Source organism: Sycon ciliatum, chromosome 2 (assembly GCF_964019385.1).
Source record: "Sycon ciliatum chromosome 2, ocSycCili1.1, whole genome shotgun sequence".
NCBI classification, from domain to species: domain Eukaryota; kingdom Metazoa; phylum Porifera; class Calcarea; order Leucosolenida; family Sycettidae; genus Sycon; species Sycon ciliatum.
In genome coordinates, this window is record NC_088644.1 from 40,415,444 (window position 1) to 40,432,036 (window position 16,593).

Consider the following 16,593-nt stretch of genomic DNA (forward strand, 5'->3'; position numbering starts at 1 on the left):
GCCTGTGCCATGTGCCCCGGCCGGCCCCATCACCTGATCTGCGCTATCGTATCTATCTGTTTACAATAATATTATTTTCAATATTTTTATAAAGAAAAGATTGATAAAATTGATGTCAATTCAAATGAGCATTATGATAATGATTACTAGTACTTATCATCGGCTTATGTCTCGCTCATTGTTGAGTCGAGTGCAGTGTAGACTACTGCTATACTGAATACTCGTAGTCATTTCAATTCAGTTGGGACCTGCTACTTTTTTTGGGAACATCGCACCGCTGAAAATACGCATGCAACATCTTCGATTCTAGAGAAAAGCCGAGGAGTGCTTGGGAGATATTGCGCAGCTCCAATCTCAGCAGCTGTGTCATGGCGTTAGCTGCATCCGCTCCGCTGTGCGTCCCTCAAAGTTATGATCCAAGCTTTCAAGGTTAGCTTCCAGGAATTAGGGGAATTCGTGCATCCACTATACAAGTACAGTGTGAGGTAGAATTCAAAATCATGAATACAGTCGATTCCTGATACGACGAACACCATTGTGGAGGAGAATAATATGAATTAATTCTTTATAGCCGAAGTTCGTTATAACAGAAACGCACTTACATTGTGGGCTCAACCCGGGACATGGACAACGGTTCCCTATATCACGAAATTCACTATATGCGAGTTCGTTATAAGTGGAGTCGACTGTACCTGTAGGAAAAAAGCAAGCAGGAAATTGTGTTTTTGCTCGTCTTGTTCAGGTTACAGAGAGTTTTCATGAAGCTCTGTAACATCCATGCTGTGGTGGCCGCAAGTACAAGGCCGCGCACAAACGGGTAGAATTGACCGCAAACAGACAGCGTGTGCCTGCTGAATCAAGCACCAGTGAGGATGAAATTCAACCGATGCTGTATAGAGCTTTTTCAGGGACGGACTAATGGTCACTTTTTGGGATCATGTGTGAGAAATTTTTGAATCGCTGGTGAACAGGCGAAGCCCATGTCACATTCAGTTTGTACGTGAATGGACGCATGGAGGTGAAAGAAGCACTATAATATAGGATGGCACTCAACTTCATGCTATGTGCTAGTGTTGAGTCAGAGGAGCTCAACTGTCCAGGAAGCCCTTCCACGGCTTGGGCAAAAAAAGAACAAGCTTCGATTTCGCTCCGAGTGCTGGTGGAGACGAACCTGTCACATTTCGTATACTTTTCAATGCGCAATCTTAGGGTGAGCGCTGCTGACGGGCACGGTACCGCGTCCTTGAAAAGCTATTCTCTGAAATAAGCTTCACTCTGAAGTAAACTTGATGGGTGGCTGAAATTTTCAATCCCCGCCAGAAAATAACTTCCATAGGGCTATTTTGATGCCCCCTTAGGACTCTAACATACAGAAAAGGCAAAGAAAACAGTCTGCTTGTGATTTTGAGAAATGTGTACAACTTTTCACTGAAAGTGATGATCAGGTAAACATGTGAGACTCTGCACCCATATGTGTCGGGCACTGTCTCAAGCTACCCCGACTTGCTTCCACGGCAGTGTATTTTAATGTCATTGGTACGAAGGTCAACAAGTCAACTCCATCTAGTGTGCATGTACTGTACATTGTACATCGGTCAGAAGGCAAAAAAAGAAGAAGCATTGCTAACACAATGATGTTGATGATGCCAGCTGACGATCTGTTTTAAATAAGCTTATAAAGCGATAACTCTCATAAAAAGGACACACTTCAGGCTCATTACAAACATCTTGAAAGTTTTTGTCTTCACAAGTATACTTTCAAGCCTTCTCATCAGGTGAAATACAGGCAAGGGAAAAGGAACAGGAACAGTGGATTAAATACAGTAAGAAGGTGGTAAAACAGCGCAAAAAGAAAGAAAGAAAGAAAGAAGATAGCTAAAGTAAACAGCGAAAATTGCAATAATGACACAAAGGTGCAAATGCGAGAAAACTCAGTAAGCGCGACATGTAGTGCGACAACAAGAGACAACCACTGGACATACATGTAACTAACGAGGTTTTGACGACCTACCTAACAGCCTAAGTGTGAATTTGATTTGTTTCTGCTTGCAAAGGTTGGGTTTCCTTGTGTGGATGTATACAGCTTCCAAAACATTCAGCAATCTAGCACTGCGTACACGTGACACAATCGAAAAACAATCATCCGAATACACAGCACGACAATCAGGATGCTCAAACAAATGACTAGCAATGGACGACTCATACTTATCAGAACTAACATCAGAACAATCAGCATGTGCGGTGGACACATCCGATTTCACATGGCTAGTCGAGTGGACCCTAGCCGTTGCCTCTGTCTGTGCTTTAGTCGCCGCCATCGCCGCCGTTGCCGATCTTGTCATTCTTCTGGTTGATGCGGTTCCTGTCACTGCCACGCACATAGGTGTCTTGTCCGGTTGTTTTTCTGGTGGTCTAGTTAATTGTGAGGTGACGTTGCTTGGTGTTGATGCCGCTGCGTTGGACCATCCTGTACCAGGATGATTCTTTGCTGGACGTCCCCTCCGTGGTCGAGTGGATCGTGCGTGTTGTGGAATAAGGTGTAGCGGTGCGTGTTGTCGGATGCGTGCGTCCAGATGTTGAAGAGTCCTACCTACATATCGGCTCTCACATTGCCGACACTCGAAGTGATAAATCAACTTGGATAATTGGCCTGTAGGTAGGACGTCCTTCCTCACCGTGAACGCACGCACCGTGGAGTAGATGAAGCGAATATGAACATTATGGTAATTGGACTCCACGGCAGACTTAACCCGACGCTGAACCATACGTGATACTGACTCGCCCTTCCACGGTAAACATAGGTATACTGGATTAGTGGAAACTTCAGCATTCTTCTTTGGACTGGTCTCAGTTACATACTTCACAATAACAGACTCGGGGTATCCATTGAGACGAAAAAGCGCACGTAACTTCTCCAACTCCTGCTCCAACCTTGAAGACGAACAAAGGCGACGTGCACGATCCACCAAATTACGCAACAAATTGATCTTATACAGTGTCGCGCAAAACGAATCCCAAACAATGTACAAGCCAGTGAACGTAGGCTTGCGATAGACCGACGTGACAACACCACCATCAATTGACTTCTCAACGAGCACATCAAGAAAAGGTAGACGATCTGACTCCTCAAATTCACACGTGAAATCCAACATACCATCAACAACCTTCCTCAGCAGATCACGAAATTGGAGGGAAAAACTTTCAAGATGTTTGTAATGAGCCTGAAGTGTGTCCTTTTTATGAGTATTATCGCATTTTTGTCTCAGAGGAAACTGTTTACCTAAAGCGATAACTTTTTGTGAAAAGACCCAATCCTGTAGACAACTTCTTGAAGTAGCTGTGTCTGTCATAATTCCAACTTTAAATGGGAGTTACCAACTCTCTTCCAATAATACTCCCGCCATTTGATCTTGTGGGGCAAGTCCACTGAACGGTACACACTGTGAGTGTGTCCCATATGGTGCAGTGGTATGTGCAGCGATTTCCAATCGATAGATTGCGGGTTCGATTCCCGACGATTATGGTCACACACGTCTTTCTTCTCTTTCTCAGACTCTTCCTGACTTTTCTTTAGTGCTGAAACGATTACGTTTTTTCCTTAGTGGCTTAGCTGATACCATAACGATCGGCTTATCGGCTAAACGATTATTATTGTAACTTCATCTGTACATGTACATTCTGTGAATTTCAAAAAAAATCACGAGTCCAACATCGCCAATGACGAAAAGCGGGCGCATAGATCCGATGATCCCATACTGGCCAACCCTCCCGGTTTTCCCGGGAAAATCCCGGGAAATCAACACTACTCCCGGGGTCCCGGGGATTTCAAGCAAACTCCCGGAAAAGTCACAGTTTCGTCTGATACAGGATTTTCCTGAAAACTCCATGGATTCGCCTCGAATGTCCCGGTTTTTTCCAAAAATATGTACGGTGCGCACTCGCACTTCGAACTGTGCACGGCACTTTCAAGACCTGACAACAACTGGCACAAGATCTGCACTGACAGGCGCTATGCAGGCGCCGACTGATCGAACTGCGATGCAGGGTCGAACTGTGCCGTACGCAGATCTGCAGAGTTGAACTTTTTTTGGCGGGAAAAGCCCTTTTTCACTTGTTTTTGTGCCATCCAGGGATTTTGAGAAAAATCCAGGGATTCTGCATGTCTTGTCAAGGGATTGAGATTCTGGTGGTTGGTCAGTATGTGATCCCGCCACAAGTCCGTCAGCTGTTCGGACTGACCAGACGAATACAGACAAGACAGAGGCAACTCACTGGTTGCAACCCAAGAGCTCAGATGGTGCCCTTCGCCTGTGACTTCGCTGACTCCGACGATGAAGTCAGAGAAGCCGGCCAGGAGTGCAGATCGGCGGATTTCGACAGATGAGCTGACTTGAGGCACACCAACAAGTAACTAGTTGCTTTTCCTGTCTATGCTCAAAGTAGGCCCAGACGCCAGGCCTAGCTCGTCGTCGAGCAAACTGGGTCGGGAACAGTCGACAGAACGGAAACATGAAACTGAAGACCACTTTACTGTCTTTAGCTCAAGACTACGACTACTCGCACGTGGAGGGAACTCCAGCCGCTGCAGCTAGTGTAGACACATACTGAGCCTGCCCGTCCTGCATGCTGTATGTAAGAAAAGTAGTCAGCTCAAAAGACGGCGACGATGATCGCGTCGATGTTTCTCAGATCGCGCTTGTACTTTACACGTACATCAATGTAGCAAGTGTACAGTCATGTACATAATATTATTATTCGTGTCGTAGGCTACTCGCAACACTTTCGATGCATGCACGCTTTGTGCGACCCCCAAAAGGGGGGAAATCCCGTACCGAGCGTAAGTACCATTAATTCTACTCGTTTAGCCGATAAAATCGAAATAACCGTTCGATCTATTTCCTATCGAGTAAGTAACGAGTAATCGATATAATCGTTTCAGCACTACTTTTCTTTCATTCTCCTGGGTGGTTACCAACAGCCAGTGCATGCCGGAGTATGTGGTGTGATGTGTGTGCGGGGAAAAAAAAAAAATGAAAAAGACCAAAAATAGGGATTCACTGGCCAGAAAATGTCACTCCAAATAGCTGTATGGTGTAGACCAGGCTGAATAGTGACGGTCAATTCTTCAGCCTTGCAAGCTGTTGAATGGTGTAATCCCAGCACAAGTTGCTATGGCTTCTGCCGTAGCATTGCTATCATCGCCTCCGGCGATGGGCGTCAAAGGTCAAAGGTCAAGGTGATACCAATCCTGCATCAAAGAGTCATAAACTGTGTACGGTCATACCCACAAATGTACTACAACTGGCTGTACCTGACAAATATGGGACAAGTTACCCCTCAGGAAGGTGGCGGCCATGTTTTATGCATAAACCCCTTTCAATCCTCCTGTGCTGTGCTGTACTGTGCTGCTGTATATTGTGTTGCTTCTCTTGCTGTCATTGTGCTGCGGGTGATAGTGGATGTTTGCCTAGATGACTCGCTGCGGGCATCCGCCGTGCTTTCGGACTTCTTCCTGGCGGAGTTCTTTTCCCGGTTGAGCCTTTTGGATATTGTTCTCCGCAAGCACATACAGGTATGACTATGATCTTTTATCTTCTTCTTTTATCCCGTTAGGTATCGGCCCCATGTATAAAACCAGTTCACCGGCACTAAGATATTGGCCGCAGTGTAAAGTATGTATGTACTGTAGTATGTATGTACTCTCAACATCTTTTTCCTCTTATAATCACGCTGATTTTGTCATCCCTTTTCCTCGCGCTACTGAAATGTACCTCCATCGCCTTTTGCCTTCTCCCCTTCTCCGTATATATATTATTCTAGTGATTGTTAGTCTTGGTCATATGCTGTCTGATGAAGTGTTCTGACACGAAACTCGGAGTTACAGCGGAATGAGACTTGTTTGATTCATTGCTGTGTAATATTGTATGTATGTATGTATGTATGTATGTATGTATTGTATGTATAACCCATAAACATTCTGGTCGTAGGGGTGCCATGTGTATCATAAGGCAGCAGCATCAAAAGAACAGAGAAAAAACAAACTACACTGATAAACAAGCTGCCTATACCTATCACGATCAGCAGCAAAGAGAGAGAGAGAGAGAGAGAGAGAGAGAGAGAGAGAGAGAGAGAGAGAGAGAGAGAGAGAGAGAGAGAGAGAGAGAGAGAGAGAGAGAGAGAGAGAGAGAGAGAGAGAGAGAGAGAGAGAGAGAGAGAGAGAGAGAGAGAGAGAGGAGAGAGGGAGAGAGAGAGAATTGTGATATTCATTGGTCCAGTCTTTTAGTGGCATCCTGCCCACCACCGATTTCCCTGCAACTATGTATGATGGCTGTGTGCCTGTGACTTTGTATGTGCTGTATCCTCAGCTTTCCAAGGCACAGAAGAATGTAGACAAAGCCAGCCGCCTATCAATGGGCTCTCACCTAAGCCAAGGTAATAATATTATGGTCTCAATGAATATCTCACAGATGCTGCTATGATAATTGCTGCTAAAGTATGGTTTCAGACTGAATTCGGATCAATAAAAGTTGCCAAAATGAAGTGTTGAATTTTTTTAGTTCCATTGAGAGCGAAATGCATTGTTGAGGGTGCAATGTTTAGTGGGAATTTCCGCGAACTTTTTTTATTTGTGACGTACGTAGATTTTGTGCTCATTCGATCCGCATGCATCTCAGCTGTGGGCCTATTGAAAAAAATCGAAAAACGAAGAAGATCACCAGCTGAAATCCCCGCTTCAAGTTTCGATCATATACCGTATTTCCGCAAATAGTAGGCCGGTCTACTATTTTTTCAAACTCGTCCTAGCCCGGCCTTATATTTGAGGACGGTCTTTTATTCCTTCAACCCAGTTTGACCCCGGTCTTCTATTTTTCGCCACACAGTTTTACCCCCGTTCTTCCATTTTCTTCTACACAGTTTGAGCACGGTCTTCTATTTTTTCCCACTGTTTGAGCACGGTCTTCTATTTTAACACAAGTTTGAGCACACATTTAGTAGGCCCGGTCTTCTAATCGGAGACGGTCTTGTATTTTTTCAATCGCCCCCTGCCCCGGCCTTGTATTCGAGGAAGGCGTAGTATACGAAGACGGCCTTTTATTTGCGGAAATACGGCAATTATGATCGAAAGTCATGCAATTGTCCATAAAGGGATAACACCTCGACGAGGAGTAACACCAACCATTGCTGAGACAACACTTTCTTTCTTATTTTGTTAGGGATTTCCCGACAGGCATTAGGGGCCGTCCAAGGTTACCAATCATATTTTCAAAACGAAATGTTTTCGTTTGTGGGTGGGTGGGTTTGATGGAGTTTCGTTTTGAAAATAATTATTGAATGCTGATGGAGAATGCCCAGTTACTTCTGGGTGTCGAAAATTGACATCAATATTTTATTGGAATTCGTTTTACCTGCAGAAAAGGTGGGTGGGTGGGTGGGGGCTGAAAAATACTAAAACTTTTCGTTTTGTAAAAACAATCGGTAACCCCGGACGGCCCCTTAGAGAGGTTCCGCAATATTGAGCGACTTTTTTAATACGTTAGTGGGCGGGAAAAACCCGTGAATTCGCGAGTTTGTACTCCACGTACGGAAAGTTGTCTACATAGAGTACGTAGATAGGGCTCTGATAAAGGAGGTGCACCGTAAGTGGATTGGGGTTCGAATTTATGACTCACTCCCCAGGTCAACCCGGTCGTACACTGCCGCGTTCGGAGTTGCCAAGGGCAGCTACGTGATTTGAAAACTCCGTATTGCAGAACACAGATCCACATGCAGTGTACGTAAGACTTTCCATATATTGACTACCTCGAAGTACGTTTTTTTACTAACGTAATTACGCTATGCGGAACCTCTCTATTGTTGCCCTTTTAGTTTTTACTGGGAACCCTAAATGTGACGTTGTGAGAGCGCGAAACACAGCAGGCGACAAGATGGAGGCAGCACATTCCACCTGTCAGGACCAAGGTGCGCAATGGAATGCAAAACAATACCGGGATTGGCAAGCAGGCAAGACAAGAGCAGCTGTCGCTTGGCCGCGGTTTGTGGGGCACCAGTGTATGGTCCAATGCAGCAGGCAGTGAATAGGAGGCTGAGAAGTGCGCTAGATGAACCATTCAGACAGCGAAAGACAAAGACATATTGCTTGAATTTTAAGCGTTGCTCTAGCGTGTAGATATTGGTGTAAGCGTACAGTGTCTCAGTGGGAGTTCTTCCGTCAAGGGCAAACATTATTTTAAGGACAAGTACGGCTGGGTGTTATCAGCTGGTTGTATGAACGGTGAGATAGACAGTTAATGTACGCAGAGCTAGCATACTCAATGTTGGATTGAATAACGGATAGATAGAAAAGACGACACGCTTTGTGGTTCAGGTTCTGCCTGGCATGCTTGTAGGCTCCGACCTTCTGCTTGACGACAATGCAAACTCTATCTACTTGAGCACCGAATCAAATGACAAGTGCTCATCCACTATGAGGCCTAAGTATTTGGCTGTGTGCGCAGGATAGAGAGTGGATTTTATGGCATGATATGGACACAGTGATGGGTAAGGGACTAGTAAGTTGGGCGACGTAGTAGCAGAAATTGTGTCTTATCAGGGTTAAAAACCAGTCCCTTCCCTGTAAGATAGCTATCCAAAGCAGCAAGGTCTGCATTGAGGGCCTCCGGCACAGTGTTACAGTCACTATGCCGGACATAGAATGCAATGTCATCGGCGTATTGCTGGTCTTGGCTAAACCGACGACAGGGTGTAATGTCGCGGATGTATATGCAAAACAAGACTGGGCCCAGAACGGAGCCTTGGGGCACTCCTTGGGAGCACGGGCGTGACTGTCCGAGTTCCTGGCCAACTCTAACAGTTTGCATTCTGTCAGACAGGTAGCTAGCAAACCAACACAAGGCAACATCCCTGACACCGGTGTCATGTGGACTCTCAATGAGGGCGGAGTGTGCCACTCTGTCGAAGGCCTTACTCATGTCAACGAAGATGACACTGCAGTATTCGTTACTATCCAGTGCAGAAAGCCATCGGTTCACAGCTAGAGCCAAGCAGTCTTCGCAAGAGTGGTTGCGACGGTATGCAAATTGGGAGTCTGGTACGTATTCAAGGCCGTTTATTATCTGCAAAGAATTTCTTTATCTGGTCCAGTACTGTTCTTTCTCACACCTTGAAAGTTTTTTCTTCTAGTTTTTCACTATCCACCTTGGGGATTCCGCATACGATAGCATACTGCTTCCGGTGTAGTCGCTCAGCTTCCTCTTGAAAATCAGAGCGGGAAAGTCAGGTGGAGCTGGTACTGACGCTGTGGGTACAGGTACGGGAATGCCTTCGAGTGCGGCAAATCTTTGTTCGAAGGATGACAGGGTTTTCTTCATCCCGTCATACTCTCCATGACCTTCTCCATCCTTGTCAGCACATCATCCATGAAACGATTGAGAGTATCCTTACTGGCCGTCTGCTCGTTACGAATTTCCTTCGGCATCTTAGAAATCCTTTGAAGCTCGTCATCATTGCCCTGTCCTGCCTGGGGCGTTAATCGTGATGCCTGTGAGAGGAGACTCTCAGGCGGACTAACAGCTTTGTACTTGCCTCCACTCTGCTGAGCATGCAAAGACCCCGTCCCAACACTTGGACTGTGGTAGGAGGGTGCCAATCTACTTTAGTACTGATCAGCCAAAAACGGCTGGGGGGGGGGGGGGGGGGGGGGGCTACCCTGAAAGTATCTAAAAAAAGTGTGCGCATTGCGTAGAATTGAAAGCATTTTCCTGCAAAGAGACTGTAGCTATGATATTCTGTAAAAGCAGAAATGTTCGGTGGTATTTTATCTTCGGTAACTTCGGTGCCGAATTTTTTACCGAAAACTGAAGTCAGCGGAAGTTGTGATGTGCAGTGCTGTACTATAGGTATTATCTTGGCAAGGTTTAGCAGCAGTATGAGCAGCAAAAGATTTGCATGATTGTGTTTTCTTGTGACTTTTGTTTGTGTGTGTGTGTGTTGTAGCACAGGAACTCAGCAAGCAGCTGGATGAAATGGTGGAAGAGTTGAACTTACCAGCACCACTTCCACTCCAGGTGAGCTCAGCCCCCCCCCCCCCCCCTCTCTCTCTCTCTCTCTCTCTCTCTCCCCCCCCCCCCCCCCCCCCTCTCTCTATCTATCTATATCATCTACCGTATTTCCGCGCATATAAAGCCCTGGCATTATATCCGAATATAAGGCCACCCTCACTTATAAAGCCATGGCGTTATAAGTGAACAAAATTCAATGTGGAGGAAGTTGCATCTGGCGTTAAAGGTGAGTTCAATTCTTTCAGTGAACCTACAGTCACGGTAATTCTCTCTGCATGTACCCATCCCTACTGTCACATGCCATACCGCCACCAAACCTTCACACAAGTTTGTATGCCACCTTGTACACAATAGGTTCACAATTTGAAATTTTCAGGGAAAATTGAAAGTACATGGATGCTCGACATGAACGTGCAACAGCACCGTACGAGTACTCGAAGTTCATACTCTGCCGATTTTTTTGCATGTACGCGTCTCTCACTTTTAGCGCCATGGCGTTAAAACCGAGGCTATTTTCTCCAAACATTTGGTCCAAAACAGCAATGTTTCACCTATAACGCCATGGCTTTATATGCGCGGAAATACGGTATCTATCTCTCTCTCTCTCTCTCCTCTCTCTCTCTCTCTCTCTCTCTCTCTCTCTCTCTTTCTCTCTCCTCTCTCTCTCTCTCTCTCTCTCTCTCTCTCACTCTCACTCTCTCTCAATCATTTTCATGCATGCTAACCTGAACCTTAACTCTAACCGGACGTTACTTGGGATGCTGCACTTCTGGTAATGTAAACAAAAGTGCTCCTGGGACATTTATGTACATATATTCAGTGAGGTGACGGGTTTGTGTGACTGTGTGGTGCTCTTTGCCTACCGCAGGACTTCATCTCGGAGATGGAGCTGGCAGATATTATGCCCAATGCCCTATCTTTTGTGCAGAACTCATGCAAGGAACCTGGCCGTTTGTACACATCCAGGCTGGACTGTAAGTATGTGATGTGTGTGTGTGTGTGTGCGCACACATGTGTGTGTGTACGTGTGTGAGGTCTGGCCAATCCGGTCTGGAGAACTATGCAACTTTGTACTGCTCTTCCGGCAAAGCGTGACATTGGTCCTTGAGCTCTGGTTGTCTCCTTCACCACAGCGTACCGTACTCCAGTAAAAGAGGGTTTCTTCCTGCCCAGTTGAATTCTTGAGATACATCTGTTGTTGTTGGTGGTGGTGGTGGTGGTGGTGGTGGTGGTGGTGGTGGTGGTGTTGTTGTGGTCATCGTCGTCGTCGTTGTTGTTGTTGTTGGTGTTGTTGTTATCGTTGTTTCAAAATTCCTTTCGGTCAATGACATCAGTACTGCACTGTGTCCCCATTGCGATGATGCATTGTACTTTGACTATATGAGTACGTTTATAAACACGTCTTAAAGGGGAAGTTAAGGCTAAATCAAAATTTCACCAGTTGTAGTCTTCGGGGTGCTGGATCGAATGGTCGTGGTCCGAGGAAGCTGAGACGCTCCCTTCCTACTTTAATCCCAAGGGGAAGTTAAGGCTAAATCAAAATTTCACCAGTTGTAGTCTTCGGGGTGCTGGGTCGAATGGTCGTGGTCCGAGGAAGCTGAGACGCTCCCTTCCTACTTTAATCCCAATCGAACTCGCACACTTCCACCGAAACTGGGTGACTGCGCCCTACTAGATGGGGATTTGTATGCAAAATGTCACTAAAAGCGCCATGTCGTTCTTATAAAAGCACGGATGACCGCGATTGGCCCATATGTTGTAGTCTTTCGGACGCTGAGTCGACTGGTTTTGGTCTGAAAAGGCTGCGATGCAGCGTTCCTCCTTTATTCCCAATCGAACATGGTTGAACAAGCGGTCACGTGCTCCTGCGTACACCAGTCACCTGGTCACCGTGCCTGCAGGGTACAACTTACTAGCCTGTTTGACCTTTTTTGGGTGCAGTCCTGTCACTCGAGTTGAACTCGAGTTGAACCTTGGTGTGAAAGTTGTCGCCTGCTGGCGTGGTGACCAGGTGATTTGGGCACCCAGGAGCACGTGACCGCTTCTTCAACCATGTTCGATTGGGAATAAAGGAGGAACGCTGCATCGCAGCCTTTTCGGACCAAAGCCAGTCGACTCAGCGTCCAAAAGACTACAACATATGGGCCAATCGCGGTCACCCGTGCTTTTATAAGAACGACATGGCGCTTTTAGTGACATTTTGCATACAAATCCCCATCTAGTAGGGTGCAGTCACCCAGTTTCGGTGGAAGTGCGCAAGTTCGATTGGGATTAAAGTAGGAAGGGAGCATCTCAGCTTTCTCGGACCAAGACCATTCGACTCAGCACCCCGAAGACTACAACTGGTGAAATTTTGATTTTAGCCTTAACTTCCCTTTTAAGACTGGGCATACCAAACACTGCTCAATGGAGGTGGTGGCATCCTGGCAGAAAATGATGGGCTAAGCAGTTTTGGACTCTTAGTATCAATTCATCAAACATACTTGACCGATGGCACTGAATAATGGCTAAGTCAAGTTAGTAAGTGGTCTTTGCCAGAGAGGGAATGGAAACAGAGTTCATGGACCGTAACTTGATGTTTTGTCTCTAAAAATGAAGGTTCAGTGTAATATCGTTATTGCTGCTGTGGCTGCTGTGGCTGCTGTGCCTGCTGCTGCTGCTGTTATTGTGCCTGTGTGTGTGTGTGTGGTTGATTGATCAGACTACCTGACAGAGGTGAACATGTTGCATCAACTACACTCTATGTCGTCTATGATCGCCCAAGAAGTTGCGCTGGGGCAGTCACAGAATCAGAAGTACCTTGCTCACCAAGTTGTCATTCTCTATGTAAGTAGATTGATGCGCATGAAACACTGTGTGGTTGTGCTGCTGCTGCTGCTGCTGCTGCTGCTGCTGCTGCTGCTGCTGCTGCTGCTGCTGGTGGTGGTGGTGGTGGTGGTGGTGGTGGTGGTGGCGACAGCAGCAGCAGCAGCGGCGGTGGTGGTGAAAACTCGGGCAGCAGTGCAGTCTGTCCAACCTTGCCACCATTCCCAAGCAGGACTCACCCCACACTATAACGTATACAAAGGCGATTGTCTCCAATGTAAATATACACACATGTTTTGGTCCACAGCAGGACTGTCCTGCTCAAAGCAGGACGGTTGGACAGCCTGCCAGTGCTTATCTGTCACTAATGACATCATATGTGACTGCTGGAGATTAATACAACAGTGATGCAAAGCATTTCTGATCACTTCTTCTCTTGTGTGTTCTGTTTTGTCTGCCACTGAAGACTCTAATCAAGCAGCTAGGACCGGACATGGCGGCAATCAGATCGTCCCTCGAGGCTAACTTTGACAACCTGAAGACAGCATGCAGTTCCGGTTGCGGACGAATGCCTGAAAAGCTGGCTACTTGGTACGTAGTAGGTACAGGTGGAAAGCATGTTGAAATACTAGTACTAGGGGATAGCACAACGCCATAGTATGCCTAGCCGTCATTGAAAACCGACGGTGGTCTCTTGACACTGGGTTTTCGCTGGACCACCAAGGGGGTGACGGTCGACGTGTTGCGTCGTTTCTCGCATCAGTAAACACTACAGTATCACGATTCGCGTGCAACTGGGTTTTGATGAGAACTGTTATGATGGCTGCGAGTCTTGTGGACATTGCAGATGACTGTTGGGAGGCCAAATCAGAAGCAATTCACCCTGTTGTGACTGTGTTCATCTTGTATAGACTTTAAAAAAATAATGTCATGTGAGTGGCAAGCACATTTGCTATTAAATCAAAACGAAACACGTCAAATACTCATTGTTGTATAGCCGCTAGTGCTTCCAGAAATGCTGGCTTTGCTCAGCTCGTGATAACCCAACTTGCCCTGTTTGTATAGCACACCTACACGGGCATAGCTTGTTGTTCTTATCTCATGTGTGTTGTGTGGTGCTGTGTGTATGCGCGTGCACTCCTGAATGCCTTACAGGTTGACCAAACTATGCACGTCACTGGAGTCCGTGTCACTCAACCTACCGGAGCAATGTAACCGATTCCAGCATCTGCAGCATGTCTACCAGGCATTCGAGACTCAGTGGTACATGGCCAGCTGAGAGCGGAGAGTGAGCGAATGAAAGACTACCGGAGAGAATCAACCACAGCCTGCTATCGTCATGCTCACAAACAGAAACAGTAAGAAACCGATCATATGCCGCCGCCAACGCAGCCATACACATGCCATCATGTAGACAAGCCATGCCGCTGGCACTGTGCTGTGCAGGCATCTCTAGCTTAGCATGAACAGTACGGAGTATGACATCATCGTGACTATCACCAGTTCCTCTCTGGCATGCTGTGCTAACCGAGCCGCTGATTTGTGGCCTCTTGAATCCCAGGTGAAACAAGCTGCCCATACCGAGTTATGCCATGCTACACTGACCTTGACTTGCACCCTAACCAGCCAAACCTGCCAGGTACTAACGGTACACTCATGAAACCGCCTCAGCTTACTTTTCATGTAACTCCGCTGCTCATCTTCCGCTGCTCATCTTCTGCAGGTCAACAACCTGCGCTTAGGTTTGGTCTATTTTTTACCGATTTATCCGTTTTTAACAGAAAGCCGCCACACTAAATCCACAAGACCACAACCCAGTGTCATGCAATCTGTGCCATACTGCCAAACCCAGTGTCATGCAATCTGTGCCATACTGCCACACCCCAGTGTCATCCTGTCCGCTCTACTCATGTACCGTCCTTACTCAGCGCTCTGCTTGCATTCGTTTCGGGGTTATTTTTGTATTGTCTTAGTAAACTGTGTGCACTTTAAGACGGCTGCGTCAAAGACCCAGACTATCACTATTTGTCTTTAAAAAGACAGTGTATTTTCTTCAAGAAATACATGTAGATCAATATAATGCTCTGAAACGCAGCGTTCTGGATGCACCACCCTGGCGTGGTGTCGCAGAGTCTTCGGGGAGTACGCCAAGGCCTGAATTCAGAATGCGCCTCAGCAGTGATAGCTAGAAGATCGTTTATAATTTAAATTACTCAAAATTGCCATTCACCCTATGTCCAGGAAGAGGAAAATAAACGGTTAACAATAGACCTGTGAACGTTTGAAAAAGAAAAAAAAGGTTTCCAAATTTGAAAGGCAAAGAAGATAGCGGGGGTTCGTTTATGCGTTAATAATGTGGTACGTCGACCCTCGGCTGGGCCCGGCACGACAGCTCGTGATGACCTCCGTCCACCTGCAGAAGCAACAGATATAATAGCAACATCAGTATAATGATGGGGTATGCGTTCGGGGCAGGGAAACCTAGCTTCCAGATGCGCACGGACACCACTATTTCACATGCCCAGGATAATAAATCCCATTCCGAAAATGGTGCAGCAGCCAAACAGGACACATGACGCGGCAAGGACACCATATGAAAGACATACCGGTACCTCAAAGAGTATAACACCAGTCTAGAACTTGACTCTTCCTTGCCTAGGCTTACCTGTCCAGCGCATGCGAGCTGTCAGAGACGAAACAACTGGCACTGCTGCCATTGCTGAGCTTGAAGCTGTGTGGCAGTTCGCAGAGAGCTCCATCAGTCTACGGCAGCAGGCACAGCGGCAAATACAATCAGAAAAAGGCATGCATGTATTACAACGGTGTTGAAGTTCAGCCAGTTGTGTTTGCCATTACTCCTCGCCGATCCCGGTCTTCCCCTGTTGAACTCATATACAGTATACTGTAATGACTTCTAAGTGATTCGGAACAACATCGGTAAAGCCTGAAGCGAGAAGTGTTGGTGTCACTCAGTGGCCGGTCAAACCAGGTAAGTGACAACGGCGATGAGCATGCACAGCTTTGCTTCCGCCTGTGTGAGCAATCATGCCATATTCAACTCATAATATTATAGGAGTGATGGAGTCATCAATACAGTTCAGAGTATCCGTGATCATACACCGAGTGTTATACGTACCGGTCCAACCACGCTGAACTCATAGTCAGGCAGAGCCATAGTGTGCAGTGGTTTGGTTTCCTGCACGGGGGGAACCAAACGGGAGACACACAGTTCTACGTGTTAAGGTCAAGAACAGTTACTCCAGCCGTGTAATGCTACAGTGCTATGCACCGCTAGTTCTGTATACAGCTTGTCTGCAGGGTTCACGGGTTCTCCAATGAGGTTATAGCCAGTTATCAATGAAGTATAGGACTGGTGAGCAATTTCTGTCTGGCTACCACTTACGTCTGGCTTCCACTATCAGGTTAGAAGACTGGTGAAGAAAACATCGAATAAACGGTGAACATTGTACTTGCCCTGAGCTGCATGTACACTTCTCTTACGTGGTGGGTCTTGTAGAAGAACAGGCTGAAGCTGGTGCACACCACCCAGTAGCGCTTCCACGGGTGACCCTCCACTTCGTGTAGCTTGCACAGCAGATGTCCGCTCATGTGGTTCTGTACGAGAAAGCACAGTATCATTGTTAGTACGGTGGTGCGTGCCCATGGGTAGAGAGCCAGTGTGCTGCTGAGACCACAGCTTTGGATTTACCGAGACAGACAGACAGACAGA

At 46.6% G+C, this 16,593-nt stretch overlaps 1 protein-coding gene across 1 annotated transcript; it reads left to right on the forward strand.

Moving 5' to 3' along the window:
* Positions 1-116: 116 nt before the first annotated feature.
* On the forward strand, positions 117-14,994 carry LOC135810088 (uncharacterized). The gene is made up of 8 exons (XM_065323553.1): positions 117-429; positions 5,457-5,572; positions 6,366-6,432; positions 9,994-10,064; positions 10,927-11,032; positions 12,760-12,884; positions 13,330-13,454; positions 14,019-14,994. The coding sequence occupies exons 1-8, from the start codon at positions 369-371 to the stop codon at positions 14,140-14,142; spliced, it is 795 nt and encodes a 264-aa protein (XP_065179625.1). The 5' UTR covers positions 117-368; the 3' UTR covers positions 14,143-14,994.
* The last annotated feature ends 1,599 nt before the right edge of the window (positions 14,995-16,593 follow it).